The 25,105-nt window shown below is 42.8% G+C and overlaps 1 protein-coding gene across 1 annotated transcript in view; it reads right to left on the reverse strand.

The window, feature by feature from the left end:
- Positions 1-453: 453 nt before the first annotated feature.
- Positions 454-25,105, reverse strand: part of LOC131252701 (transcription initiation factor IIF subunit beta-like) — a 41,652-nt gene continuing 17,000 nt past the window's right edge. The window contains exons 3-6 of the mRNA XM_058253381.1: positions 23,649-23,779; positions 23,399-23,473; positions 22,925-23,074; positions 454-1,009 (exon numbers count right to left, since the gene is read on the reverse strand). Of these exons, the coding sequence (XP_058109364.1) occupies positions 890-1,009; positions 22,925-23,074; positions 23,399-23,473; positions 23,649-23,779 (476 nt within the window). The 3' untranslated portion in view covers positions 454-889. The remainder of the gene's footprint in view (positions 1,010-22,924; positions 23,075-23,398; positions 23,474-23,648; positions 23,780-25,105) is intronic.

The following is a 25,105-nucleotide window of genomic DNA, read 5'->3' on the forward strand; positions in this document are numbered from 1 at the left end:
GCATCAAATGGTACACTTTGAAGGGTGAACTGGTGGTAGCTTGGCAGTTATGCAACAGCATGCAGCTGCCACAAGACATTACAACATAGCAAACATGCATGGCATTAGACACCAATCCAGACTGCAAAAACTGTGGCCCCCGACTGTGGTTAGAACAAAATCCTAAAAAATAACACTGATCAATTGATCATAACTGTCTGATCAGCTGCTGTTGAATTTCAGGACTGCTGATCAATTTTTTTAGCCATCTATTAGATGCCCACCAATTAGATGATTATGACTGTGGTCAATGTGATTTCTACGCTCCGTCACATCCCCAATAGGGCCCACAACTTAGACCATCCAGATTAGCATGGACGCCAAACATGTAGGACAGATGAGAGCACAAGCTTGTGAATTATGAAAGATGAACATTGGTAGTCCAGCCTTTATGGCATATGATCTCTAGGTTCAATGTTCAATTGCTTAATCCATTAAGAAGATTCATTTTCTTTTTGTATTTCTACAGCATCTACATTGGTGGTGGGGGCCTTGCCATGTCTCTCCATTGAAGATTAGCTACAAGTGGAGTTAAGAAGGTAATGGCATCTGGCTATACAGAAGCCAGCATGCATGGCTCATGCAGATGGAGTACAAACTGACAGAAAAGACACGCCTCTCCTTATCATTCAGTCAATTTTGTTGAATTGAAAACTATACTGTATCGGCATGATTACTACTATTCCATCGCAATAAACCACATGGGCAGACGAAACAGGTGTTTGAGCCAGGGAAGCAGGTTGCCTTGTGACCAAATCAGCAGGGATATCCCTGGTGACGTTACCAGAAATCTGCTTCCTCGAGGCAGACCTCTTTTGGGGGCAGCAGTGGCAAATGGATTATGATCTTTTTACTCAGCATCAGCTTCTTCGCCAGACTTCTTATATTCTGGCTTAAGCTCATAGGTTCCCTGATTAGCTCCCCTCTTGTTGTAAACGCATAGTTCGTTAAGTATCTCTTTGAGGAATTGCTGCAAAAAGAGAGGGGAAACAAAAAACAGCATGCAGAAAAATTAGTGATCACAATGTCAAATGATGCAACAGCACGTACCTGAGAGGCTTTTCTCTTTACAAGACAATTATTCACTCATTCCAAATAGAGAGGATACAAAACAAGTTACAATACACGGCCATAGTCATATTTTCCTCACCATCAAAGATCCTTAACAGCAAGCAAATGAATGAAACAAACTTTCAGTTTCATTTGTAGAGTTCATTTTAGACCTACGGGAGTCATGGACAGAAGTCTGGGTAAGTTTGATGCTGTAGTCTTTCATACAGCTGATTGAAATTTCCAAACACATTCTATGATGCCATCCATGTTCCAGCGAGGATGGTAGTGGGGGATCCGACGGATGAGGTTTGGCACTTTAAAGGTCCTCCTAGGGTGATGGCTTTTGCTTGGTTGGTGGTAAAGAACAGGGTGCTTATCATGGAAAATCTTCAAAAGAGGCAAATGATCATTTCCTAATGTCTCCATCATGTGTCTACAAAATGCAGAATCCGTGGGCCACCTGATCAACCATTGCATCTTCTCAAGAGCAATCTGGGGCCACTTCCTTGAACTATTCCAGTGTAGTTGGGTGATGCCAGGATCCATTGAAGCCCTCTTCTCATCATGCCATGAGGGTGAGATTGGCCCCAAAGGGAGAATCTTTGGATTTAATCTTTTCTGGATGCTTTATGGTCAATTTGGAACAAGAGCAATCAGAGAAGCTTCCAGAATTTTCATAGATCTCAGGATGAGGTCTTCAAGAAAACTAATATTACAGAGGCATTTTCACACCTGGCTCGAGTGGGGTTGCCTGTGGGATGCAGGTGCGCACTCGGGGTGGGCGGCTCGTGTGAGGCGGTACCCATGTGATTTCGGGCCCACGAGGGGGGTTTGTCTGAGGTCCTAACCCATGAGATGTGGGGCCTGGGCTATGAGATAAAGGGATTAATTTGCCATGCTCTAACAGTTCAAGCTTTTAGAGCAAATGGTTAATTGTCCTGCGTCAACTAAGTTGGAAGCCATTTCTTGGGCTTCGTCTCTTCAATCCTTTGCATCTATTCATGTCGCTTCTTCTTTGTTTTTCTTGTCTGTACTTCTTTGCGAGGAATCCATTCCTCTTCCTCCCTTCCTAATAAAATTTTGTAACTTCTCAAAAAAGAGGGGGAAAAAAAGCCCAACACAAATCCAATTACATGCACAAGTTCCCACATGGTTCCATATAGCTATGTCATTGATTTGTGGGAAAGACCAGAAAATTCACAAATGATCGGTGCATATGAGATGGTTCTCTTCCAAAAGGCTGTTGCAATCTGATGCTCTTTCTATTGATCATAGGTATGAGAGTTTGTGAGATATAAGCATTGACTGATTCTTACCTAGACCACAAACTTTACAACATCTACAGATGAGTTTTCTTGGTTAAGTTGGATTCTCTTCATGCAGTTTAGTTAAGTGTTTGTCTCCAAGGCTTACAACATGCAAAAATACGCTATTCATAATCATATTTATCTCACCATCAAAGATTGTTGCAGCAAGCAAATGAATAAAACAAAATTCAATCAATCAGTTCCATTTGCAGAGTTTATTATAGCCTACCAGTATCATGGACAGAGGTCCAGGTAAGTTCAACACTATATTTTCTTTCATTGAACTGGTTTAAAATGCCAAACACAAGTCCCAGTACATGCACAAGTCCCCACATGGTTCCACATAGCCATGTCGTTGACTTGTAGAAATCACAAATGATCGTTGCATATGAGATGTCTGGTGAGTATAAGAAATTGTGAAATCTAAGCGTTGACTATTCTTACCTAGACCACAGACCTTATGACACCTACAGATGATTTTGTTTGGTTAAGTTGGATGTTCTGATTGCAGTTCTGTCTATGTGTTTGTCAAAGTCGCCACACAAATTCTCCAAGGCTTACACGTGTTTGTCTCCTCCGCATGCTGGTTCTGCAGAACTCCATGACATTATTATCACCATGATGGTTCTCCTCCACACAGTTCCATCAAGTTTGTCATTACTCCATGACATTATTATCACAAATGTTTTCCGTATCGTTATGGCATAATGTATCGCACCCTTGGGATACGGATACATATCGGTTATCGCGTGGGATATATCAGTTGTATCACGTATGTATTGCTGTTGTTGGGAAACATGGGGAAACATTGAGAAATTGGTAGAATTTTTCAATGAAAATTCAAGTATTGTTAAACAAGACACCAATACACACTTAGAAATCAAAACATCACAAAATACAAGTGCACATGATAGGTTTCCTTTGTATGGGGTCCTAATCTCTGCAATGTCTAACTAAAATGATGGCCAAGTTCGGCCCTAATATCAGAGACCAAATGAGGAAGGCCTCCTCCTCGGAATCTCATATTGATATCAATATAAATCCCACTTCTCTCTCCATGAGATTTGAAGGACATTCTTTCAGAGATGCTCTTCTTCAAAAGAAGCCACCCTCAAGAGAGATACCAAATAACCCCCCTAGAAAAGATGTGGAAGACAGCGTCACTCCCAGGTCTGCTCAAGACGAAGGCAAGGAAGATCAGACGGAGCCCAGTATCACTGTCAATCAAGAAAGATTTGATCATGCTAGGGCAGATCTGGCGGAGACAGTGGTTATAGTAACCAAAGAAGGTGCCCCATTATCGCAAGTTAAGGAGTAGATCAAAGACTGTACAGGCTTCCTCCCCGGCAACTACAACATCAAGCCATTGGGTTACAACGATCTTTGGGTTAGGGTGTGCCCTGGCCTAACCTTGAGATGCTTACAATGGCAGGCCATCTTCATTCTTATGGTCCGGTCGTTAAGGTTATGTCGTGGGAAGAATACTCCATCTTGGGGATGGACAATGTGTGGGTCCTCATTAGGGACATTCCTTTGGAATGTTGGTTCGAGGAATTTTTTATTTCGGCAGCTTCATGCCTTGGATCCTTGCTAGAAATGGATTCCAAAACGAAGCTCGGTGAGGAGCTGAGAGTCATTAGGGCTCGGGTGAGAAGCAAGAAGGGGACCCCATTGCCGTCCCATTTGCTGATGAAAGTCGACAACAGGCAAATCAAACTCCCGGTGCAACAAGAGATACCAGGAGCTGTGTATCCTAGATGGGACGACTTTTGGAGAGCAAAGGAACTGGTTCCTCCACCATCAGTCCCTGGACCGGAGAAGACAACAAGCAAAGGAGCACGCCTTCAATGCACCAGCGGTACACCATTCGTGACTCCTGCCAACACCTCTGCCGCCATTGGAGAACGTGCTTGCATCCAGCACGGGGGGGGGGGGGGGGGGGGGGGCCCGTGGCCTCATCGCCGAGTCTTCTACGTCGCATCCTAAGTCCAAGGATCAGCTGACGCGGGGGTCAGAGGACCAACCATGTAGCTTGCATGCAGGTAAGGTGCCTCGAGCGAAGGGCCCCCTCATCAATGTTACGGCAGAGTCGAATACTTGGGCGATGCAAATGCAACCACGTCACCCTCCTTCGTACCTCTTTCTGAGGCGTCCCAGTCCCATAGCAGAGAGATCATTATGATGTAAACACGTGTCCACTTGCTATCCCGAGGAGGGTTGTAATTCTCTACATGTGGCCCCTACTACGTCCAGCCCTAGGCTAACCTCGCTGATAGATATCGGGTCCGCGGTATCGGGTCCTTTCCCAACCCGGATCAATCGCTCTGCTAACTCCTTTAACTTAGTAGATGTATCCAAACCCGACACCCGATACTCCATTCAAATTCCCAAAACAATCCCCCAGCCTCACCCACCACCTATTCCCCCGTCTCACCCTCCACCCATCCCCAACAGCATTCTCGCTCTTCTCAACAAAACAGCCTCCCCAGTGGTGCAGTGGATGGATCCGCAACAATCTCTAACCCCTACTTTTGCTATATCCCAATTACCCTCAGCCATGGGCAAAGATATCTCTAGAGATGAAGAATCAGATAGCCGATTCTCTGAATCCCAAACTTACCCGTCTCTCCCTACATCCCTAATCACGTCCATACCTCCTTCTCGGGACTGGACTGATCTGGGCCCTATAACCCTTTTTCAAGAAGCTATTCCTGGTGACATGATAGAAGCAGAGCCTCTGCAGATGCGTGCGGACTACCGTCTTCACCAACAGGGAGTCAGTCAGATGAATCCAAGTGTAGACAAAATCAGAGAGGAACTGTTCGACTCGATCCAAAGCAAGAAATGGATCAGAGACGCAGTTGGACACGTCGGAAGATCTTTGGGGTTATCGTTCGGGGATAGAACAGAGGATTATATCGCCCTATTTCAGTGTATCGAAAATAGGGGAAGACCTCTCTCAGAATCGAGAACTCCCACCAAACAGTTTACCAGGTCCATCAGTAATCGAGAACTCCAAAGCCTCCAACCTAGCCCAAGCCTAGTAACGGCGTCCAGTAAAGGGCGAGAACGTAAGGGGAACCAGGGAAGCTCCGTGCCCTAATGAGAATCATCTCTTGGAATGTGAGGAGGGTGGGCTCCAAGCAGAAAAGGCGTTTGATCAAGGAATCCATTTGTAGGAAAAACCTGGACGTCATCTACCTTCAGGAAACTAAAGTCCCTTTGTTCAAAGACGGTCTCCTGAACTCCCTTTGGAAAGCTAAGGACACTAAGTTGTTCACTTCAGATGCCTCAGGCTCTTCGGGAGGCATTCTTATAGCCTGGAAGTCCTCTAGATGGGATCTCCAGTCTTTTGCTACAAGGAGTTTCTCGGCATCCGTCATCCTTAAAGATAAGTCTTCTAATTTCTGTTGTCTCATCTTTATTGTTTATGGCCCTAATGTGGATTCTAACAGATCAGATTTTTGAGATGAGCTGACCTATACTAGACAGTCTTTCTCAGGTTCGTGTTGCTTTGTGGGTGATTTCAATGTAGTTAGATTTGTAGTGGATCATTCTCGCAGAAGAAGAGCTTCCTCGGCCATGAAGGCCTTCTCAGAATGGATTCAATCTCAGGAGCTGGTCGATCTCCCGATGTCAGGGGCAAAATACACCTGGACTAATGGGCGCAGCAACCCTATCCAATCCAAACTAGACAGATTTCTCCTGTCCACTGATTGGCTGGAGGCCTTCCCAACCGTGTCTCAGCTGGCTATTCCCAAAACCACCTCCGACTATTGCCCAATCCTGCTGTTGATGGAAGAAGATAATTGGGGTCCAAAACCCTCTAGATTCAACTCATCCTGGCTCAAGATTAAAAGTTTTCATCAGAAGATTGTGGAGTGGTGGCCCGAGTTCCAGGTCGAAGGTTTTGCTGGCCATCGACTTCTCTGCAAGCTCAGATTGCTCAAGGAGAAGCTTAAGGAATGGAAGGAAGGAGAGCTTCACAAGCGTGAGATCGAAATGGAAGCTCTGTATGGGGAACTCCGATGCATCCACTCTGAAGACAAAGGATCTTCCATGTCCCCAGAAGTGCTGGGCAGGCGCATTCAAATTATTCAATTGATTTCGGCCAAGGCTCTAGAAGACGAGGTTTCTTAGAAGCTGAAATCGAGGGCCAGATGGATCTCAGAAGGTGACAAGAATACCAGATATTTCCACAGCATAGCCAATATGCGCGCCCGTGCAAAAGCCATTTTTAGCATCTCGGTGGATGGTACTCGCATTGACAATAAACAAGAGATTGCAGAACAAGTTGTCCTTCATTTTAAATCTCCCATGACTTCGGAAGAGTGGAACAAACCCCGATTAGATGGCATTCTTTTCAACACCCTTGAAGGATCGGAGGCGGACCTCCTGGAGGCCAGGTTTACAGAAGAAGAAGCTAAACAGGCCATCGCATCGCTGGGGGGAGACAAATCTCCTGGCCCCGATGGCTTTTCGTTGATTTTCTTCCAATCTTTCTGGGATATTATTCGCTAAGACGTTATGGAATTCCGACACGAATTTCATAACAAGGGGAGGTTATCTAAAGGAATTGGTGCTTCTTTCATTGCTCTAATTCCTAAAGTAGCAGGTGCGGGTTCCTTCTCTGAGTTCAAACCCATCAACCTGATTGGGGGCCCATACAAAATTCTGGCTAAAATTCTATTGACCAGATTATCTAACGTGATGGGGAAGCTAATATCGAAGTATCAATATGCGCTCATCAGGGGGAGACAGATAGTTCACTACGCCCTTATTGCTAACGAATGCCTCCATTCGTGTCACAAATCTGGTAAGAAAAGCATTTTCTGCAAGCTGGATATCGAAAAGGCATACGACCACATGGATTGGGGATTTCTCCAATACATGATGCTCCGTATGGGCTTTGGTGCAAGATGGAGAGGATGGATAAAAGAGTAATCAGCCCGCTTCTCAATCCTTCTCAACGGCACCCCAAAAGGGTTCTTCCATGGTTCGAGGGGCATTCGCCAAGGAGACCCTCTGTCCCCTCTCCTCTTCCTTCTGGTGGGCGAGGCCCTCGCAAATGTTGCTTAGAGATCAAAATGAAGGTATCCTCAGAGGCATAGCGATGCCAAGAGTGTCCCCCCCAATCACCCACATTCAGTTTGCTGATGGCACCCTCATCCTCGCCGAAGCAGACCCTATTCTTATTGATAATCTGCATACATCTTTACAGTGCTTTGAGGTAGTGTCTGGATTGCATATAAATCTGGCAAGTCTAAAATCTTCGGCGTCAATGTATCGAAGTCAGAATTATCCTCCTACGCTGGCTCGCTCGGCTGTCTGTCTGCTTCTTTCCCATCCACATTCGTAGGGCTTCCCTTGCTCATCAGCCCTCCCCCGAAACTGATGTGGGATAAAATAGTAGAAAAATTCCAGAAATGCCTCACTAGGTGGAAGTGCCAATATTTATCGCTGGGAGGCAGACTTACTCTCATTAAGGCAGCCCTCTTGAACCTCCCCATTTACTATATGTCCCTGTTCAGATGTCCTGTGGCGGTCCATCAACACATTGACAAGCTTAGACGCGATTTTCTTTGGTGCGGGAAGGATAACCAGAAGAAGCTGCACCTTCTCGATTGGCAAGAGGTTTGCAAACACTTCTAGGAAGGGGGCGCCAGCATCAAAAATTTGAAGACAATGAATCAGGCTCTCCTCGAAAAATGGACTTAGAGATTGGGCACGGAGGAAGGCGTTCTCTGGAACACTCTCATCAAAGGTAAATATGGCAGGTCTTCGGGTGGATGGTGGACCAAAGACTCCTCTTCTTATATAGCTTCATCTATTTGGAAAGGGATTCTGAGGTCTAAGCAAGCAATGATCAACAATATCAGATTCGAGGTTGGCAATGGCTCATCTATTCAGTTCTGGGAAGATCAGTGGGTGGGGGAGGAGCCCCTGTTCGTCAGATTCCCGAACATTTATCATCTGGCTCCAGATAAGAATATTCCTGTCACAAGTTGCTTTACTGTTTCTAATAACAACATAGTATGGGACGTGAAGTGTACTAGAAACCTCCACGATTAGGAGGTAACTGAATTTGTTGAGCTCCTAGATTGCATCTCCAAGACACTGCCCAATCAGGCCACGCCAGATAAGCTTATCTGGACTCTGGAAAAGACCAGCGTGTTCTCAGTTAAATCCTTCTACCCCATCTTATCCCCTCCTCTCGATCCAGCGATCCCCTCATCCTCGTTTATTTGGAAGTTCCCAGCTCCACCCAAATTCTTATGCTTTGGTTGGTTGGTTGGGAAAAATCAAATTCTTACAGTTGATAATCTGAGAAAGAGGGGTATGCAGCTCATCAATATATGCCTTTGTTGTATGAAGCATGAAGAAACGATTGATCACCTCTTGGTCCACTATCCATTTGTTTTCCAGATTTGGTCGGAATTCTCCAACTGCTTCAGAATCAGTTGGTGTCTCCCGCTTTCCTCCTCCGACCTGCTGGCATCTTGGCACGGGTTCAAACTGGGCAAAAATAGAACTCAGATATAGAGAATGGCGATTCTTGCCATATGGTGGTCAGTCTGGGAGGAAAGGAATAACAGATGTTTCAATGACAATCAGTCCTCGGTTCAATTTGTGAGCTCTAGGGCCAAAAGGCTGATCATAGAATGGATGGCTAATGTTAATGGTCTTAAGGACTATGATCTCGTGTTCCTAGGTTTTTAGTTTTTCTTCTTTTTTCTGCTATCTCAGCAGCTCCCCTCCTTGTTTCTTTCTTTTTTGCTTTAATATATCCCTGTTATCTTTTTTTTAAAAAATGATGCAAGAATATTCAAAGTCAATTCATATAATTTATAAATGTAAGAAGACATGCATGGAAACACAAACAATACATTCAAAAGCAATAAATGTACAAAACTAGAAATATACCTGCGAATAATGCGTGGCTTCGGCTCAAGCCAACATAGAGTTGCGCGGTGGCTTAAAATCATCATCTCCATCTCTACGAGGCTGGGTATAGTGTTGTTCATTGTTGTCATGTGTGATTGCATATGCGAATATGCGTTCCCATGCAATGTTTTAAATATCGTTATCATGTAATGTATCGCGCCCTTGGGATACAGATAAATATCGGTTATCACATGGGATATATTGGTTGTATCGCGTAATCTATCGCTGTTGTTGGGAAACATGGGGACTTTAGGAAATTGGTTGAATTTTTCAAGGAAACTACAAGGATTGTTGAGAAAGACATCAATACACACTTTGAAATCAAAACATTACAAAACAAGTGCACATAATAGGGGTTTCCTTTGTGTGGAGTCCTAATACATGCATTTAGGTTAGTACACGAACTGAGTTAGCTTGGTTAGCTCACTCGACTCAACTCGAAAAAGCTCGATTCGACCCTATTCGAGACTGAGTTCGAGCCGAGTCGAGCTGATTTTTTGAGCTCGAAAAAATTTCGAACCGAGATCGACTCAACTCGGATCGAACCAGTTCGGTGACTCGGTTACTTTGATATTGATGTTGCTCGCCAAGTGTTCGATGAAATGACTCAACGAAGTGTCAGCTGATGGCAAGGAAGGTATGTATATGAAACAAATACTTTTTTTCTTGATTTAGATGTTGCCTACAAGGTGTTTGAAGAAATTCCTGTAAAATTATTGTTGTTGTTTTACATACAGTAAGCATTTGAAGGTGCAGTTCATGTGTTTGTCAAAATGTTGCACGGGCGAACTCGGCTCGATCTTGGCTCAAAGTCAGCTCAAACTGGCCCGAGCTACTGACCAAATTGAGCCGAGCTGGCTAGTCAGGCTCGAGGACTGAGCGGAGCCGAGTTCGAGCTAGGGTCAGCTAGTGGCCGAGCCGAGTTGAGCTGTGCCAAGCTCGACTCGGCTCGACTCGTGTACAGCTCTACATGCATTGTCCAACTGGACTGATGCAAGTATATTTAAAGTCTATTCATATAATTTTTAAATGTAAGAAGACATGGAAACACAAGCAATGCATTCAAAAGCAAAAAAAAGAATCACTAGATCAAGTTACATGTTTGATTTTGTGTTTGGATACAAAGATTGCAACTGATTTGAGAGAAATTGAGAATTTTCGATTTTTTCCAATTTTCCACAACTTGCCCCTTCTCCCCCAAATCGCAAAATCGAAGCTCCAAATCCATGATTTTTCATGGAAAACATGAAAAATCATAGATTTGTAACCATTTGACATTGATTTAACATGATTTACAGTTAAAAAATGGATCAAAAATTGAATATGCTCACTGGATTGAATATGTGGGATATATTGGCACTACCTATGCATTTCGTATCGCACAAGTGGGATACAAGATATATCGCGGCCGATATCATCAATATTTAAAACACTATTCGCATATGCTATATGCGAATATTCGATTGCATATGCCATTTTTTCAGAAGGATCGCATATGCCATCATGGCATATGCGATCCAGGATAGTATGAGATGGCATACTTTTTTGCGTGATTAGTATGTAATGGCATACTCCATAAGCAATCGCATATATGTCCAACGGTTTTTAAAAAATGATTGTTGAATCCATGTATCCAAACATCATATATTATGTTTATTTTTAATATATTAAATTTATAAGTCAATAAGTTGAAACTTGTAACTTTGCAAGTTGTGCTTTTTTGGTAAATTGTATTTTTAAATTAAGTTGTAACTTGTAACTTATAAGTTACTCAAGTTATCAAGTTATCATATATCAATAAAAAATTTATGTTCGAAGTTTTTATTAATTAATTCTCTTAATGTAACATGTTGTTTGTTTTGTTAAATTTTATGTAAATATAATATAAGTAATTAAATATATAACTTAATTTATAGATGGTCTAGTAGTCTAAAACACTCAAACTACAATGAAACAGGTCAAAGAACCCAATCTAATCACTTATAGTAATTAGGCATAGTTTTTTAATCACTTGTAGATTTTTTTTTTCGATTTTCCCCCTTTTTCGAAAAAAAAATAGACACTACCTATGCATTTCGTATTGCACATGTGGGATATATCGGCCGATATCATCAATACTAAAAATATTGATTATCGCCATGAAGTCCTCATGTATGCCTAAGTCCAAAGAAAAAAACTATTGGGTATTTCTCAAACATGAGAAAGGAAGAAAGCTTCACAAAGAAATTCCAGGGACTCGTATGTAGGATTGAGACAACCCTCATTAAATGCGGCATGGTAAAAGACAAAAACAGTTCACAAGTTTCAATGAGATCTGGCAAATGGAAAACACTTTGTATCTTGTCCTTACATGTAAGAATCAAGGCTAACATTTAATTTAAGGAAAACACAAAATGTCTTCAAATGGCCTATCATCAACTGGTGATATTCCATCTTCAATTTGTTGTTGAACTTGTATCTTTCTGGACATGCCTCCAGCAGATTATTAGTATTTTCTCGAAACGAAATCTGCACTTCCTTTATGACAATAAAAGTTTCTGTTTGGAAATGAACTTTGCACTTCCTTTCTAGCAGAATAGCCTTCTATAAAAGTTACATATATCATGTAACAATTTCATTTTATTGGTCAAGAGACCAGAGAGGACTGCAATAAACTGTGTTTCCTCATTGATTCTAGGAAGCATATACACAAACAAACTAGCTCTCTTAAAATAATTTTAAGAACAAAAGCTCAAATTTCATCAGAGACATTCAATAGACCAGTAATACGTGACTATCTAAACAACAACAACATCATCATCATCATCATCATCATCGTATCATTCTCCCAGCTATTACTGGTTAGCTTTACAAATCCTATTTTTCCAATCAATCCTATCTATGGCCCTTCCTTGGTAAGACAAACCTTCATATCCAATCCACATCCTCTTTTTCTTTTTTTTAGTAGCACTTCCCTTTAAATCTTCCTCTCATTTTCTAATCCACTTCAACCGTAATCAACACTCCCTCCTTAAAGCGGTTGTCTTTGGTCTTCATTGCACATGACCAAAGCATCACAATCTTAACTCTTCATCCATTTATCAGTTATCGGAGCTAATCTTACGTATGTGGAAACTTCATTCTTAATTTTATCCTTCCTAGTCTCCCACACATCATCTCAACATCCTCATCTATGCCACACTCATTCTCCACTCATGTTGCCTTCTGACTACTCTGCCCCCATATACCTTGGATGGTCGAATGGTTGTCTTACGAAATTTGCCTTAAATTTCATAGGCATGTGATCACCCAATGCTCCAAAGACACTTCTCTCCACTGCACCCACCAAACTCTTAATTATATTGAAAACATCCTTCCCAATTTCTTCATCCTTTTGAATAATAAAGATGCATAACGAAACGTATTTCTTTGAGGTATCTTGTGACCAATGATTTTAACTAAAACCTCTCTATACCTACTAAAGTTGGATTCCAAATAATATCTTGGTTCTGCTAATTTTTAAGTCTCTAGACTTAAGAACCTTCCTCCAAACCTCCAATTTAACATTTGCTCCATCCACACCTTTAAATTACAATTAATTCATCTATAACAAGAGAAAAAAATGCTTAATGTCAACCCTGAAGAAGACCCGCTTCTATTGGGAACTCATTAGTCCCCACCTCAGACTATTGTCACTTGTCACTCTTGTAATGGCATCCTCAATCCTCATGCACATCTTTAACGATGTCAATATTATCTTCTCGGGACCCCTTTCCTACTCATCATCCACCACATAATGTCCCTAGGTACTGTCACATGCCTTCTCTACGGGCATGTTTGGATAGAATCCAAGGGAAAAGAAAGGAAAATATAATAATTATCAATGATGATTTCCATGAGAACTATCGAAACATTGAATCCAAATTGGAGTTATTGTTTGGATGGAAAGTGGAAATGTCATTTATTTCGCAATACTCACCTAGTTTCTAGTGCCAAGAATCCAAATAATGGAAAAGTGTAATGATTTCTTGGTGGAATCTACCATTTTCTTTGCTATCCAAAACAACAGAAACCATCACAACAAAGGAAAACCCTTTCCTTTTCCATTATATAGCATGGAATCCATGGTCTCCAAACATGGCCTAAAACTGTAAAAACCATGTGTAGAGTATCTCCCTTATCTCTATACCTTTTCATCAGTATCAAAGTCGAAAATTAACTTCAACTGCTCATCTCCCTGGCACAAAGCCAAACTGAATTTTCAATATCCTTGTTTCATGTCTTAATCTTTGGTCCACGCCCAAAGTTTCATAGTGTGACTCGTAAGTTTGATCCCCCATTCATTGGAGTGGCTTTGCGTATTTCCTTTGTTCTTATAAATGGGTTTCACAAAGCTTATCCTCCACTCATCTTGCACTTTCTGTTTACAAAATTTTCATAGAAAGGCCAGTTAACTAATCCAATTCCACCCAGCATCTTCCACACTTCCATGGGTATATCATCACTCCCGACAGTTTTTCTTTTGCTCATCCTTTTGTCAAGGCTACCTTCTCCTACTCGAATTCTACAATAATGCATGTCCTCCCACACTCTTCGGATCGAGAATCGAGAGCCTCTTCCGTTTCTATTCATATGCTCGCATCTTCATTCAAAAAGTAGCCTCTCATTCCCTGCCTAGTCTCACCATCTTTCACCAAGACCCTCTGGCCCTCACCCTTAATCCACCTAGTTCTACTTTTCCTCTCCCTCACTTTTATGAGTTTAGTTTATAGGTATCTTTCTCTACCTCTAGTGCTTAACCTATCATACAGTTCATAATACGCCTTAGATAGTTCACAGATAACTTTCCTGAATATGGAATTCTTTTTGGTGATTGCTAATTTTTAGATTAGAAGGTTCTTGAGTTTTCGCACAGCTCATAAAATATGGTAGCAGTTTCTTGGGATGTTGCAAGATGGAGAACTGCAATTTTCAACATCCACATCAACTGAAAATAAATCTAAGACTTAAACATAATGAAAGTTGATCTTTTTCAAGATTCTACTGGGTATGTAAGCATTTTTGCTGCCCTGGGATCTAAAATCACATTTGTAGAGATTAGTCATTTTAAGCCAAAGCCAGAAACATGGATTTTAGTGCCATGAAAGAATCTACACGTACCCAAAAGCTATGATGAATGACAGGTTAAGGTGTAGTGAATAAAATGAATAAACTTCAATTGTTACCAGATGCATATGGGCTGGGATATCCCAATGAAAATAGTTACAATAGATCTATGTCAGGATCTGAATACATTTAGGAGTGAATCTCATCCCTTAAAAAGTAAACAACATAGTACCATATTCAGCAATAGCAACATCAACTGACAAGCAAGGCTTCAACAAATTCTAAAAGCCACCACTTTAGGACAGCAGCTGCCATTTTCAAAGCTAAACAGGATGAAAGTGGTGTTTGGTATCCTCCTTGCCATAGGGCTTTATATGATGAGGACGCAGTAGATTTTGCCAAATTATTGGAGTGGCTTCACAACATTCACCCCTCCCCGGTCTCTAAGGACTCTTTGGTATGGAATACTTAATCCTCCGGGAAGTTCTCAATTCGGTCCTTCTACGAGGTGCTTCGGATTCCATCGGATTCGAGAAGACAAGAATTCGTTCATGCTTTTTAGCTCTATGGTGCCCCTCCAAATGTGGTGTCTTGTGCTTGGTTGGTCAGGAAATAGAGAATCTTAACCATAGACAATCTTCAGAAAAAGTCTGTTGTTCCCACTAATATTTGTCTCTTGTGTATGAGCGATGAAGAATCAATAGATCACCTCTTCATCCATGCTCTTTTGTGTGGCAAGTTTGGTGCCCATTTTTAGCATCTTTTGGTGTTGATTGGGTAATGCCACAATCGGTAGTCGATCTATTTTGGGTTGGCATGGCACGGCTCTACCTAAGGAAAAGTCAGACATTTGGCGCCTAGTATTGTTAGCTGTTTCGTCATGTAATAGGTGATACTTTCTCAATAAACAACGTTCGTGAGGAGAATTAATGTGGAAAGCCAAGAGAGATGCATTTGGGGTTAAGAATGTAAATGCTTGTCAAGTTTCATCCATGGTGAGCTGCAATATTGGGTTGTATTCTTCTGCCTGTTTTGATTTTGCCTTAGCAGCTTTTCAATAAAAAATTAAAAACTAAAAATAAAAATAAAAAGATCTTTTTTTTTTTTGAAAGATAACTGATTATATTAAAAGAAAAGCAGAACTACAAACAAAACTAAAACCGAGCTAGCAACTGCTGAGGGGGCAGAAGCTAACTAAATCCCTAAAAAAACAAAATCTGCATCTTTAAGAACATCTATATTAGAGGCCCATTCCACAATCAGACATTTGGCGTTGGAGGCGACTTTATCAGGGGACTTTAATTCATTTCTGAAGCATCGGCTATTCCTTTCAATCCACACAGACCACCATATGGCAAGGATTGCCATCCGCCATAGCCGGGTTCTCGGCTTGCCTATTCTGATGCCATGTCAGGCTTTCACTAGAAGGTCCACATCTTTTGGGAAGCACCAGTTGACCTTAAACCAGGATAGAAGGTCCGACCATATGTGCGTGACAAACGGGCAATGGATGAGCAGGTGATCTGCTGTTTCTTCAGCTTTCAGACAGCAAATGAAAACGTTAGTTAATGTCATCCCTTTTCTTCTAAGGATGTCCACTGTTAGGAATTTGCTGTTCCCAGCCAGCCAGCCAAAGACTTGCAGCTTCTGCGGGACAAGATATTTCCATATAAAGTGGGGGTTGTGCATTGCTGCATTGCTGGGACTGTCTAGGAGCTGCTTGTATAACGATCTGACTGAGAACGTGGAGGAGCTGTCTAATTTCCAAATGAGTTTGTCCCGGCTCATCTGATTTGGAGTCACCTATTGAATGAAGTCGAGTAATCTGACAAGTTCTTCGATTTCCCAATCCTCCAAATTCCTCCGGTATAAAATATTCGAAACAACTTTGTCAGCTACTGTTGAGTAACAATCAGTGATGGAACAGTCTTTCTTCGCAGCCAAACAAAACATATTGGGAAACCTTTCTTTCAACGAGGTGTCGCCCAGCCATAAGTCTTTCCAGAAGGAGATGTTATCTCCTTTGCCTACCTCAAAACCAATCCCTTGGAGGACAGTATTTTTCATTCTAAGAATACCCTTCCAAATGGCAGAGGCCCTGAACGAAGACGAGTCTCTAGTCCACCAACCACCATCCAAGCTCCCATACTTGCATTTAATTAGTTTGTTCCACAGACTGTCTCTTTCTGTGCCTAGCCTCCAAATCCATTTCCCCAGGAGGGCACAGTTCATGATTTTTAAATCTTTTATACCAGCTCCTCCATCTTTGATGTGCTGACAGACCTGCTTCCATTCCATGAGATGGAAACCCTTCTTCTCCCCCCTACCACGCCATAGAAAACTGGATCTTAGAGTGTCAATGGAGTTTAGCACTGCGATCAGGCACTGAAACAAGGACATGAAGTAAGTGGGCAAGTTGGATAAGGCTGCTTTGATAAGAGTCAGCCATCCTCCAATAGACAGGTATCGACATTTCCACGCTACCAAGTGATGCTGGAATCTTTGGATGACCTTGTCCCAGTGGTGCTTTTTGGGCAGACCAATACATAGAGGAAGGCCGACATACGTAGTCGGGAGAGATGCCGAGGTGCAGCCCATAAGAGCTGCAAACTCGCTGACTTCCTGACTGTCCATGTTCACCCCATATATTTTGGATTTGAGCATATTCACCTTAAGGCCAACAACCGCTTCAAAGCATCTGATACCAGTTCGCAAGTTATTCACCATCTCTGTGCTTGTTTCGGAAAATATCAGAATGTCATCCGCGTATTGAATATGCGAAATCGGATCTGACATCCCTTTCACCTAAATGCCCCTGAGGATACCTTCAGCTTGGCCGTTGTGAAGCATCTTGGACAGGGCGCGGATAGCGGGTCGCCTTGCCTCAGGCCACGGGAGCTTTTGAAAAAACCTTTTGGGGACCCATTTAGGAGAATGGAAAATAGCGCCGAACCGATGCATCCGCTTATCCATTTCCTCCAAGTCTCGTCGAAACCCATACGCTTCAACGTGTATAGAAGGAAATCCCATTCGACGTGATCATAAACCTTTTCAATGTCCAGACTACGGACTATGTGTTTCTGCTTGGATCAATGGCTGGAGTCGAGGCATTCGTTTGCTATGAGAGCGCAGTTGATTATCTATCTGCCCGGGATGAAAGCACATTGGTTGGGTCCGATAATCGATCCTATGACTTTCTGCAGCCGGGAGGCAAGGACCTTAGCCAGAATTTTGTAAGGGCTTCCGATGAGACTGATAGGTCTAAATTCGTTGAACGCTGAAGCTCCAGAGAACTTGGGTATTAGTGCTATGAAAGTTGCCCCAATATTTTTTGCTAATATCCCTCTAGCGTGAAATTCGTTGATGAAAGCCATGATGTATTCCTACAGCAGGTCCTAGAAGACTTGGTAGAATTGGATTCGGTAGCCATCAGGAGCGGAGGCTTTATCCCCACCTAATGCACTCACTGCCTTTTTGACTTCATCCAAGGAGAAAGGAGTTTCCAAGAAGGTAGTGTCGGCTTCACTGATATGCGGAAAATGCAGATTATCCAGCCTAGGCCTTGACCAGCCATCGCTTTGAAGGAGCCATTGGAAGTGGGAAAAGGCTTCGCGGCAGATCGAATCTCCATCTTCAATCCGAGAGTCGTTAAATATAATATTGCTGATTCTGTTGACTCTGGCATGCATGCTAGCAATACTGTGGAAGTACTCCGTGTTTCTATCTCCTTCCTTGATCCATTTGGATCGAGCTTTTTGTCTCCACGAGATTTCATTTTCCAGAACTTTGGCTGATAGGGATTGGACGAGCTGGATTCGCTTAGATAGGGTCTCCATCGTCATCGGGGATTCTTCGGCACGCACGTCAATTTGACGAAGGTCATCCAGGATCGAATCCATCTCCGCTTCTCTGTTGTTGCGTTCCACCTAGTTCCATTGTTTGAGCTTCCTTTTTAGGAGCCTGAGCTTTTAACATAATCTATTGCCAGCAAAACCGAGGGTCTAAAAGTCCCTCCACCAATCAGACACCATCTTTCTAAAGCCTGCAACATTTAACCAAGAGATATCAAATCTAAAAGGCTTTGGTCCCCAGTCTACCTCCTCCGCAGATAGGAGGGGCCAGTGGTCGAAGGTAGTCCTGGGAAGAACAGCCTGAGAAGATGAAGGGAATAACTCCAGCCATTCAGGGGAGAGAATGAATCGATCCAATCTAGACATGATCGGGGAGAGCCTCCCATTGGTTCAGGTATATTTGTACCCAATCAGAGGCAGGTCTACCAGAGCGTTGCCGTCAATCCAATCGGAAAAATCTCTCATATCGAGTTTAACCTTAAGCCCATTCGACTTCTCTCCAGCAAACCTAGTGGTATTGAAGTCCCCGGCGAAGCACGCTGGGCCATCGAAGCGAAGTTTGACCACAGTCAATTCGTCCCAGAAAAGTTTCCTAATTGCCTTGTTGGTGGGTCCGTAAACCGAACAGATGAGGAAAGAGGAGGCCGTTACGTTGTTTCTGAGGATTGTTGTAACCGAAAAGGTACCAATCCAACTCTGCTGAAGCGTCCATTGCGAGGATCTCCAAGCTAGTGGAATACCCCCTGAGCTGCCCGTCGAATCTTACGCCACCCATCGAGCATCAGAAGCCTTCCATATTGTCTTCAGCAATCGGTCATCGAAGTTCCTCACTTTGGTTTCCTGAAGACAGATGATCTGGGGGTTGCATCTACCACAAGAATTCTTATTAAGTCTTCGCTTTTGCTTAGACACAACACCCCGCACATCCCAAAAAACTATTTTCATATAGGAACAGAACTGCCCCAAACTCCCTTTTGTCTTTCTTCACTAATAGTACCGACTTTCTTCCCTAAACTTGTTGCTAGCCGTTGTTGTTCCCTGCTACTGCCTGACCTTATAGCTCGTTTCTGTGGGGATTTCATGGGGCCGAGTGGTCTGCCACAAGCTTCGACGCAGCGGAATAGGGCGAGGAAGTCTTCCAGGCAGTCGCCAAATGACAGCCCGAGGAGTCTCCCCACGTGCCCCATCGCGTCTCGCATCCACTTCTTCTTGTGTATTTTGTCTACTAGGGTTGCTCTCTGAGTTTCGTCCAGCAGCTTGTTATCAAGAGTTCCTGATGCAACATAGGTCCCCGCTCTGGATTGGAGAGGTTCCACAATGATGACTTCTTCACCTGATGCATCTTGGAAAAGAGATAGAAAGTTCAAATCTAAACACGCATGGGATAAGGTGATCGGGTTGGGCGGTCTCTGTGGATCTTGAGGAATCAAACTGTGACGACAACTCCTCGAATGGCTAGTCTTCTGCTGGGTCGTTGAAAGGAACAACTTGAAGATGGAGGGTCATGCAGTCTTGTTGTAAGAGTTTCATCTGTCTGTTGTTCAACGATAGGCTCGAACTCGTTTTCTGTATCGTATCTCTTGATGGCAGTAAGAGATTTGGGGCATAGGTATCAAGGCGACAAGATGACTCTGCATCTCTACAGTTGATATTTAGATTTAGGACGGGTGTAAGGTTCAAATTGATTAAGGCATTTTCCGAGCCTGCCATCTGTTGAGGTTCGGCGTCCGAACCTGACGTCTCGCGTGATTCGATGCCCAAACCTGTTACCCCCCTCGGGTCGAAATCCGGACCCGAGTAATAACTAGCTTCGGACCTGTGTAACGGTGAGACGCTCAGAGCCGAACCGCCACGCATCTCAAATTCGACAAAGAGACACTGACGTTCTGCGTTAACCGAGGCACTATTATCAACTGGGGCGCTACGTGTTGACTTCTCCCTCCGCGGATTGAAGGGGTCAACATATCGAGGGCGGCGATCATTTTGAAAACTCGCCACGTGGCTCTCTCGAGTCCCGCACACTGGCATAGTCGTCATTACGAGGACAGAGAGACGCAGAGGAAGTGCCACGTGTCTCCACCGATCCCAGCGAGCTGACAGGGTCACCATCATGAGGACGGAGAGTCGCTGCGAGTGCGCCACGTGGCTCTCTCGAGACCAACGCACTGACACAGGTATGATGGGCTCCAGCTGTCTCGCTGGAGGCAGGATACGGTACTTCGCTGGTATACCATCCTCCTACACCTTCATGCTCCCTTCCATTGACATAGTATGTCGCCGTCGACTGCAGAGCTTCTCTGCAGTGCCATAAGTCTCCCCATCGTAGTAGGGGAGTTTGGATCTTCCAACTGTATCGGGAGCTCAATCTCCCTGTCGTCCGTGCAAACTGTGATGTGTTTTGGGAGAGCAACCCTTTTCTTCTTCTGACCCTAATTCTGATCACCGCCATCTCCACCCCTAGCTTCATCTTCGGGTCGAGTTCGATGAGAATTCCCAAGGACGCAGCAGCAGCAAGGAAGAATTCGTCGTTCCAAAGTTCCAGAGGAATTCCCCATATGAGTATCCAAATATCCTCCATGCCAAATATGGAGAATTCATTCCAAGTTTTGACACCCAAAACAGGGCCGTCTCTGTGTATCGCACTTGCCATGATTAGAGGTTCGAGGTTGACGCCCGGTCCGCCTATCACCCATAGTTCATTGTAGCTGATTGGTTGAATGATGTACATGGCAGGACTGATCCTTGTGCATTCATCAATTCACGCCCTAATCTGTGGGATGGATGCGTGGTTGCAGGCCATGATCACCACCGTATCCTACAAAGCCTCTTTCGCTCTGTACAGATCTTCCTTGCCAATTCGTATAGAGTATGGGGTCAGTTTACCTTCCTTCAGGGCATCCGTCATCTTTTGTGTGCTTGCTCCTTCCAATTGGTCGGGATGTCGATTGGTTTCCGGCGGATTCACCAGCGCGTTCCGGTATGAGGAAGTCACTGGGATATTTGTGTGTTTTGAAGTACTTGACGCGAGAAGAGGCTATGGTCCCGGTGTTGATGAGGCCGTATTCTTTCTAGGGTTCTTCTCAGGCCCAAATCTTGCTCTCAGGATGAGCAGTTTCTTTCCCCCGAAGCTCTGTCCATGCGGCATCAAAACGGTCCTAGACAGTTCATCCTTCGAACTCATCCTGATGAGGGTGAACCCATGATATTGACCGTTGGTTTTATCTCTAGGCATAATGACATCCATCACTGCCCCTACTCTCCCAAAAACCCTGGATAGATTTATGGGGAGCCAGCCTTCAGGATAGCCCCTAACGAAGAGGGTTGGAAGTGTAGCGTATTTGTTATTTCCTTTTCCTCTGTCTCGCTGCTTGTTTTTCTTACTGCTGATCTGAATCCATTCTTCTATCTTTTTCCCTTTCCCGGTCTCTTTATTGTTCTCTATTGTTCCTTTTTTTCGATTCCAAGATGGCCATATCCGGTATTGCTTCGGCGGGTACATCGTTCCTTTGCGCCAGCCGCCGATCTTCCGCCGTTGTCGTCGTCGTCACCATCTTCATAGTTCCGTTGTCGTCATCGTCGTCACCATCTTCATAGTTCTCATGATTAAGGCTTTAGTTGCACGAAGTGTGAAGAGAAGTGGCAACAGATTCCAAATAAAAAGATCTATTACCCTTCAAAAAAAAAGAACAGCAGCTACCACCATGCATTTTAGCAATCAAATGCACTGCAAATGTCATCGTATTGTCTATTCCAAATGGAACAAATTAAACTGGTTTCAGTTCTAGTTGAAAGAATTGGCAAATAGTCCTGAACATGCAAAGAGAATATATCAGTTGCAGAGACGTAATGCACAAAGCTCAAATTGCAGACATAATGGCAAAATACTACTGAGATATCAACATTGTCAACTCAGTAGCAAATTTCAACATTCAAGATATCTGAGCTTTAATGGGAGGAATAAGAGTTATTGTTTGTTTACTATGAGAGAGGTATTAGAATTGTTGTTACTTTTATGATGTCGATCTATTTTAGAGGTGGTCTCAAGTCCAACTGGTTGGACCAAAAGTTATGGTCCACCCAGTCGGTAAATTCCAACCTACTGAATGACAATGATATCCAACGCTTGCAATTGATTTACTACAGCATGAGGATCACCTTGTGAAAAAATCAGCCATATCAACTCATGAGGTGGGCCACCATAGAAAATAATGGTCTAGCCATTGTTAAATAGAGAAATAGAAGTGTAGTCCACTCAATGAGCAGATGTGACTGATGTTTGCATATGTAAATCCTCGTGGTGAAGTTGCTAGCTGGGTGGACCAAACACCAAACTGGTTGGCCCAACTAGTTGGACTTGAGACCTTCTCATATGAAATATATTTTGGTCCCTAATGTAAGGTTACCTGTTTCAGGGGTAACATATTAATTAAAGGTAAAATAGTCATTAGTATAATCTCATCAAGAATATATCTAGTTAATAATAAAGAAGGAGAAGTTGGAATTAAGTTTCTAACACAACCAACATTTTTGTTGCTCCACATTCTCATAAAGTACTTTTCATTGTGGTCTTAAATGAAATGAAAGGCATAATGCATTTGAAAATTAAAATCTTTCAAGAAAGAGGTAAGTGATTGAAGAACATACTGCAGGTTGATCCGTCTCTTGCACCAGTTGCTTCAATGCCCAATTTGGTTGCCTTTCAAAGAGCTTAAACATAATATCCAACAATTCTCCACGGTCCCTTCTTGTTCTTTTCATGTCCGATCCCTTCATCGGTGTGGTTTTCTTCTTATCCTGATGCAAATATAGCAAAAAAGCTCAGTATATGAGATGATCGACATTAATTGTGTTCTTCCATGCATCTTGTCTTGCATGATTCTGGTAACATCTTATAAATTTGACCTCACTAGTGCACAGGAAACAAGAATGGTAGAAGAAAGGTAAAACGGGAGAATGGGAAAAAAAGAAAGATAATCCACTCAACAATATAGTTCAGGCTAAGTTAAGTGCAGGATCATAAATCTATCAGCAAGAGAAACCTTCAACGAACAATGAAACAACTAATTTCAACGCAATCCATCTACAAGATGAAAAGGGTAGAACTGTAGAAACAAATACCTTAGAATTGGATGGGAGTAAGCCAACCATTCCAGGCATAGGCCTCATGTGCGCTCCGCGATCATTGTCGATCACCTTGAAAGGAGAGTCAACGAAATAAATAAGAAATATAGAAAGGAAAATAAAGAACAAAAAAAAAAACAATTGCAGGTTTTTTTTTTTGGGCAGGTGAGAATTTTCTTTCTAACTGAAGGTTGAATTGAAAAGAAGGGGGGGTGTGCGCGCATGAAGTAGAGTGTGAAATGTATACCTGCACTTGTCTACTTTTAATCATAGATTTGTTTGTCCGCTCACGACACAATTTGCCATACTCCTCAATATTTTCATTGTGGGGCTTCATGTCAAACTTATGTTCCACTTTTCCTTCCATTGAAACTTTTCCTACAAAGCACAAAAACTTTCTTTCATAGTTGTTGACCATGTTTAATAGAAATCCTATAAAACCATTGATGAAAAGCCACCATTCATAGCCATTTATAAATATGTTTTAATGTGCTACTCGTTACAACTCATGGGCCAGGCACAGTAGTATGGGACACTGTATGTTGTCTCTAACCTGTGCTGGTAAGCAAGCCTTACAGTGAGTCTTGAGCACGGATGGAGGTGACAAGCCTGCCATCGTTGATCTTGGGTAACAACCCTAAATCATATTAAAATATATCTTGGGCTAATGCCAATACCAGTGAAGATGATATTTTCAGACCTAACCATGTTTAATAGAAATCCTATAACACGAATTGTACAATCACGAAAATGGGAGATCTGCATTGTCAGCTTTTGTAATCACCATCTGCAGTTAGCCTTTCAAATTCTCATGTGATTAAAATTCGGTACAATATAAGCATGGTTAGCTTTGCCTTGATTTGACTCATTGAGGATTTTGCACGCTATCATGAGGAAAAGTCCTCATGTTTATGGCTCCAACTCCAATCAGATCCATTACGGCCTGTTTTTGGATGACCACAAAACCATTCTAATTCATTTTTGCCAGAAGAGCTGAGACTTATTTTTCAGATGGTGACAGCTGTGTCAAAGGAAATGATTAAAAAAAGGTAAAAGGACGCCATCAAAACAGGCTTTAGTTAAGCTTTACAATGTTGCTTCACTCTATTTGAAGGTAACAATGACCATGTGCAACTCCGTCCATTAGTTTTCAACAACAGAGAAAGATAACTCCAGTTTTGTGGTTTTCTCACAGAAGTTAAATGAAGAAACTCCCCCTGTTGATCATGTGGCTTGTGGAATTCTATTTTTGGTGTTAGGTGCTCGTAGGTGTTTATTGATGTTTTGATTACTTTCTTGCCATTGAAGGTATTTGTGGAGTGAGACGCTGGACTTCATCAATGAATACATCTTCTATTGATGCTGAGGTGGGGCAAAAAACTCAAATGTTTGGTATGAGTACCAGGGAGAAAGCATCTCAGGAGTTTTCTCCTTGGTCGTCAGAAAGAGCAGAACAGCTTCGAGCAACCATCTAAATGACACAGTGGTCAGAACAAGTCTTCAAGGCTAAGAATCCATGGGGTAGTGATCATGGATAGAATAAGGTGGTTGCTAGGAATATGTGTACTACATGCATCAAAATATTAGATCAACTTATCAATGTGCTCACTCTCTCTTGGGAGAGATTTGCAAGTATGTTTTCCAATTGACTGTCATTGATATCCATGCTCCAAGTCTCCAACTTGAAGGGGGAGTGTAACTATG

Source organism: Magnolia sinica, chromosome 1, assembly GCF_029962835.1.
Source record: "Magnolia sinica isolate HGM2019 chromosome 1, MsV1, whole genome shotgun sequence".
In the NCBI taxonomy this organism is placed as follows: Eukaryota; Viridiplantae; Streptophyta; class Magnoliopsida; order Magnoliales; family Magnoliaceae; genus Magnolia; species Magnolia sinica.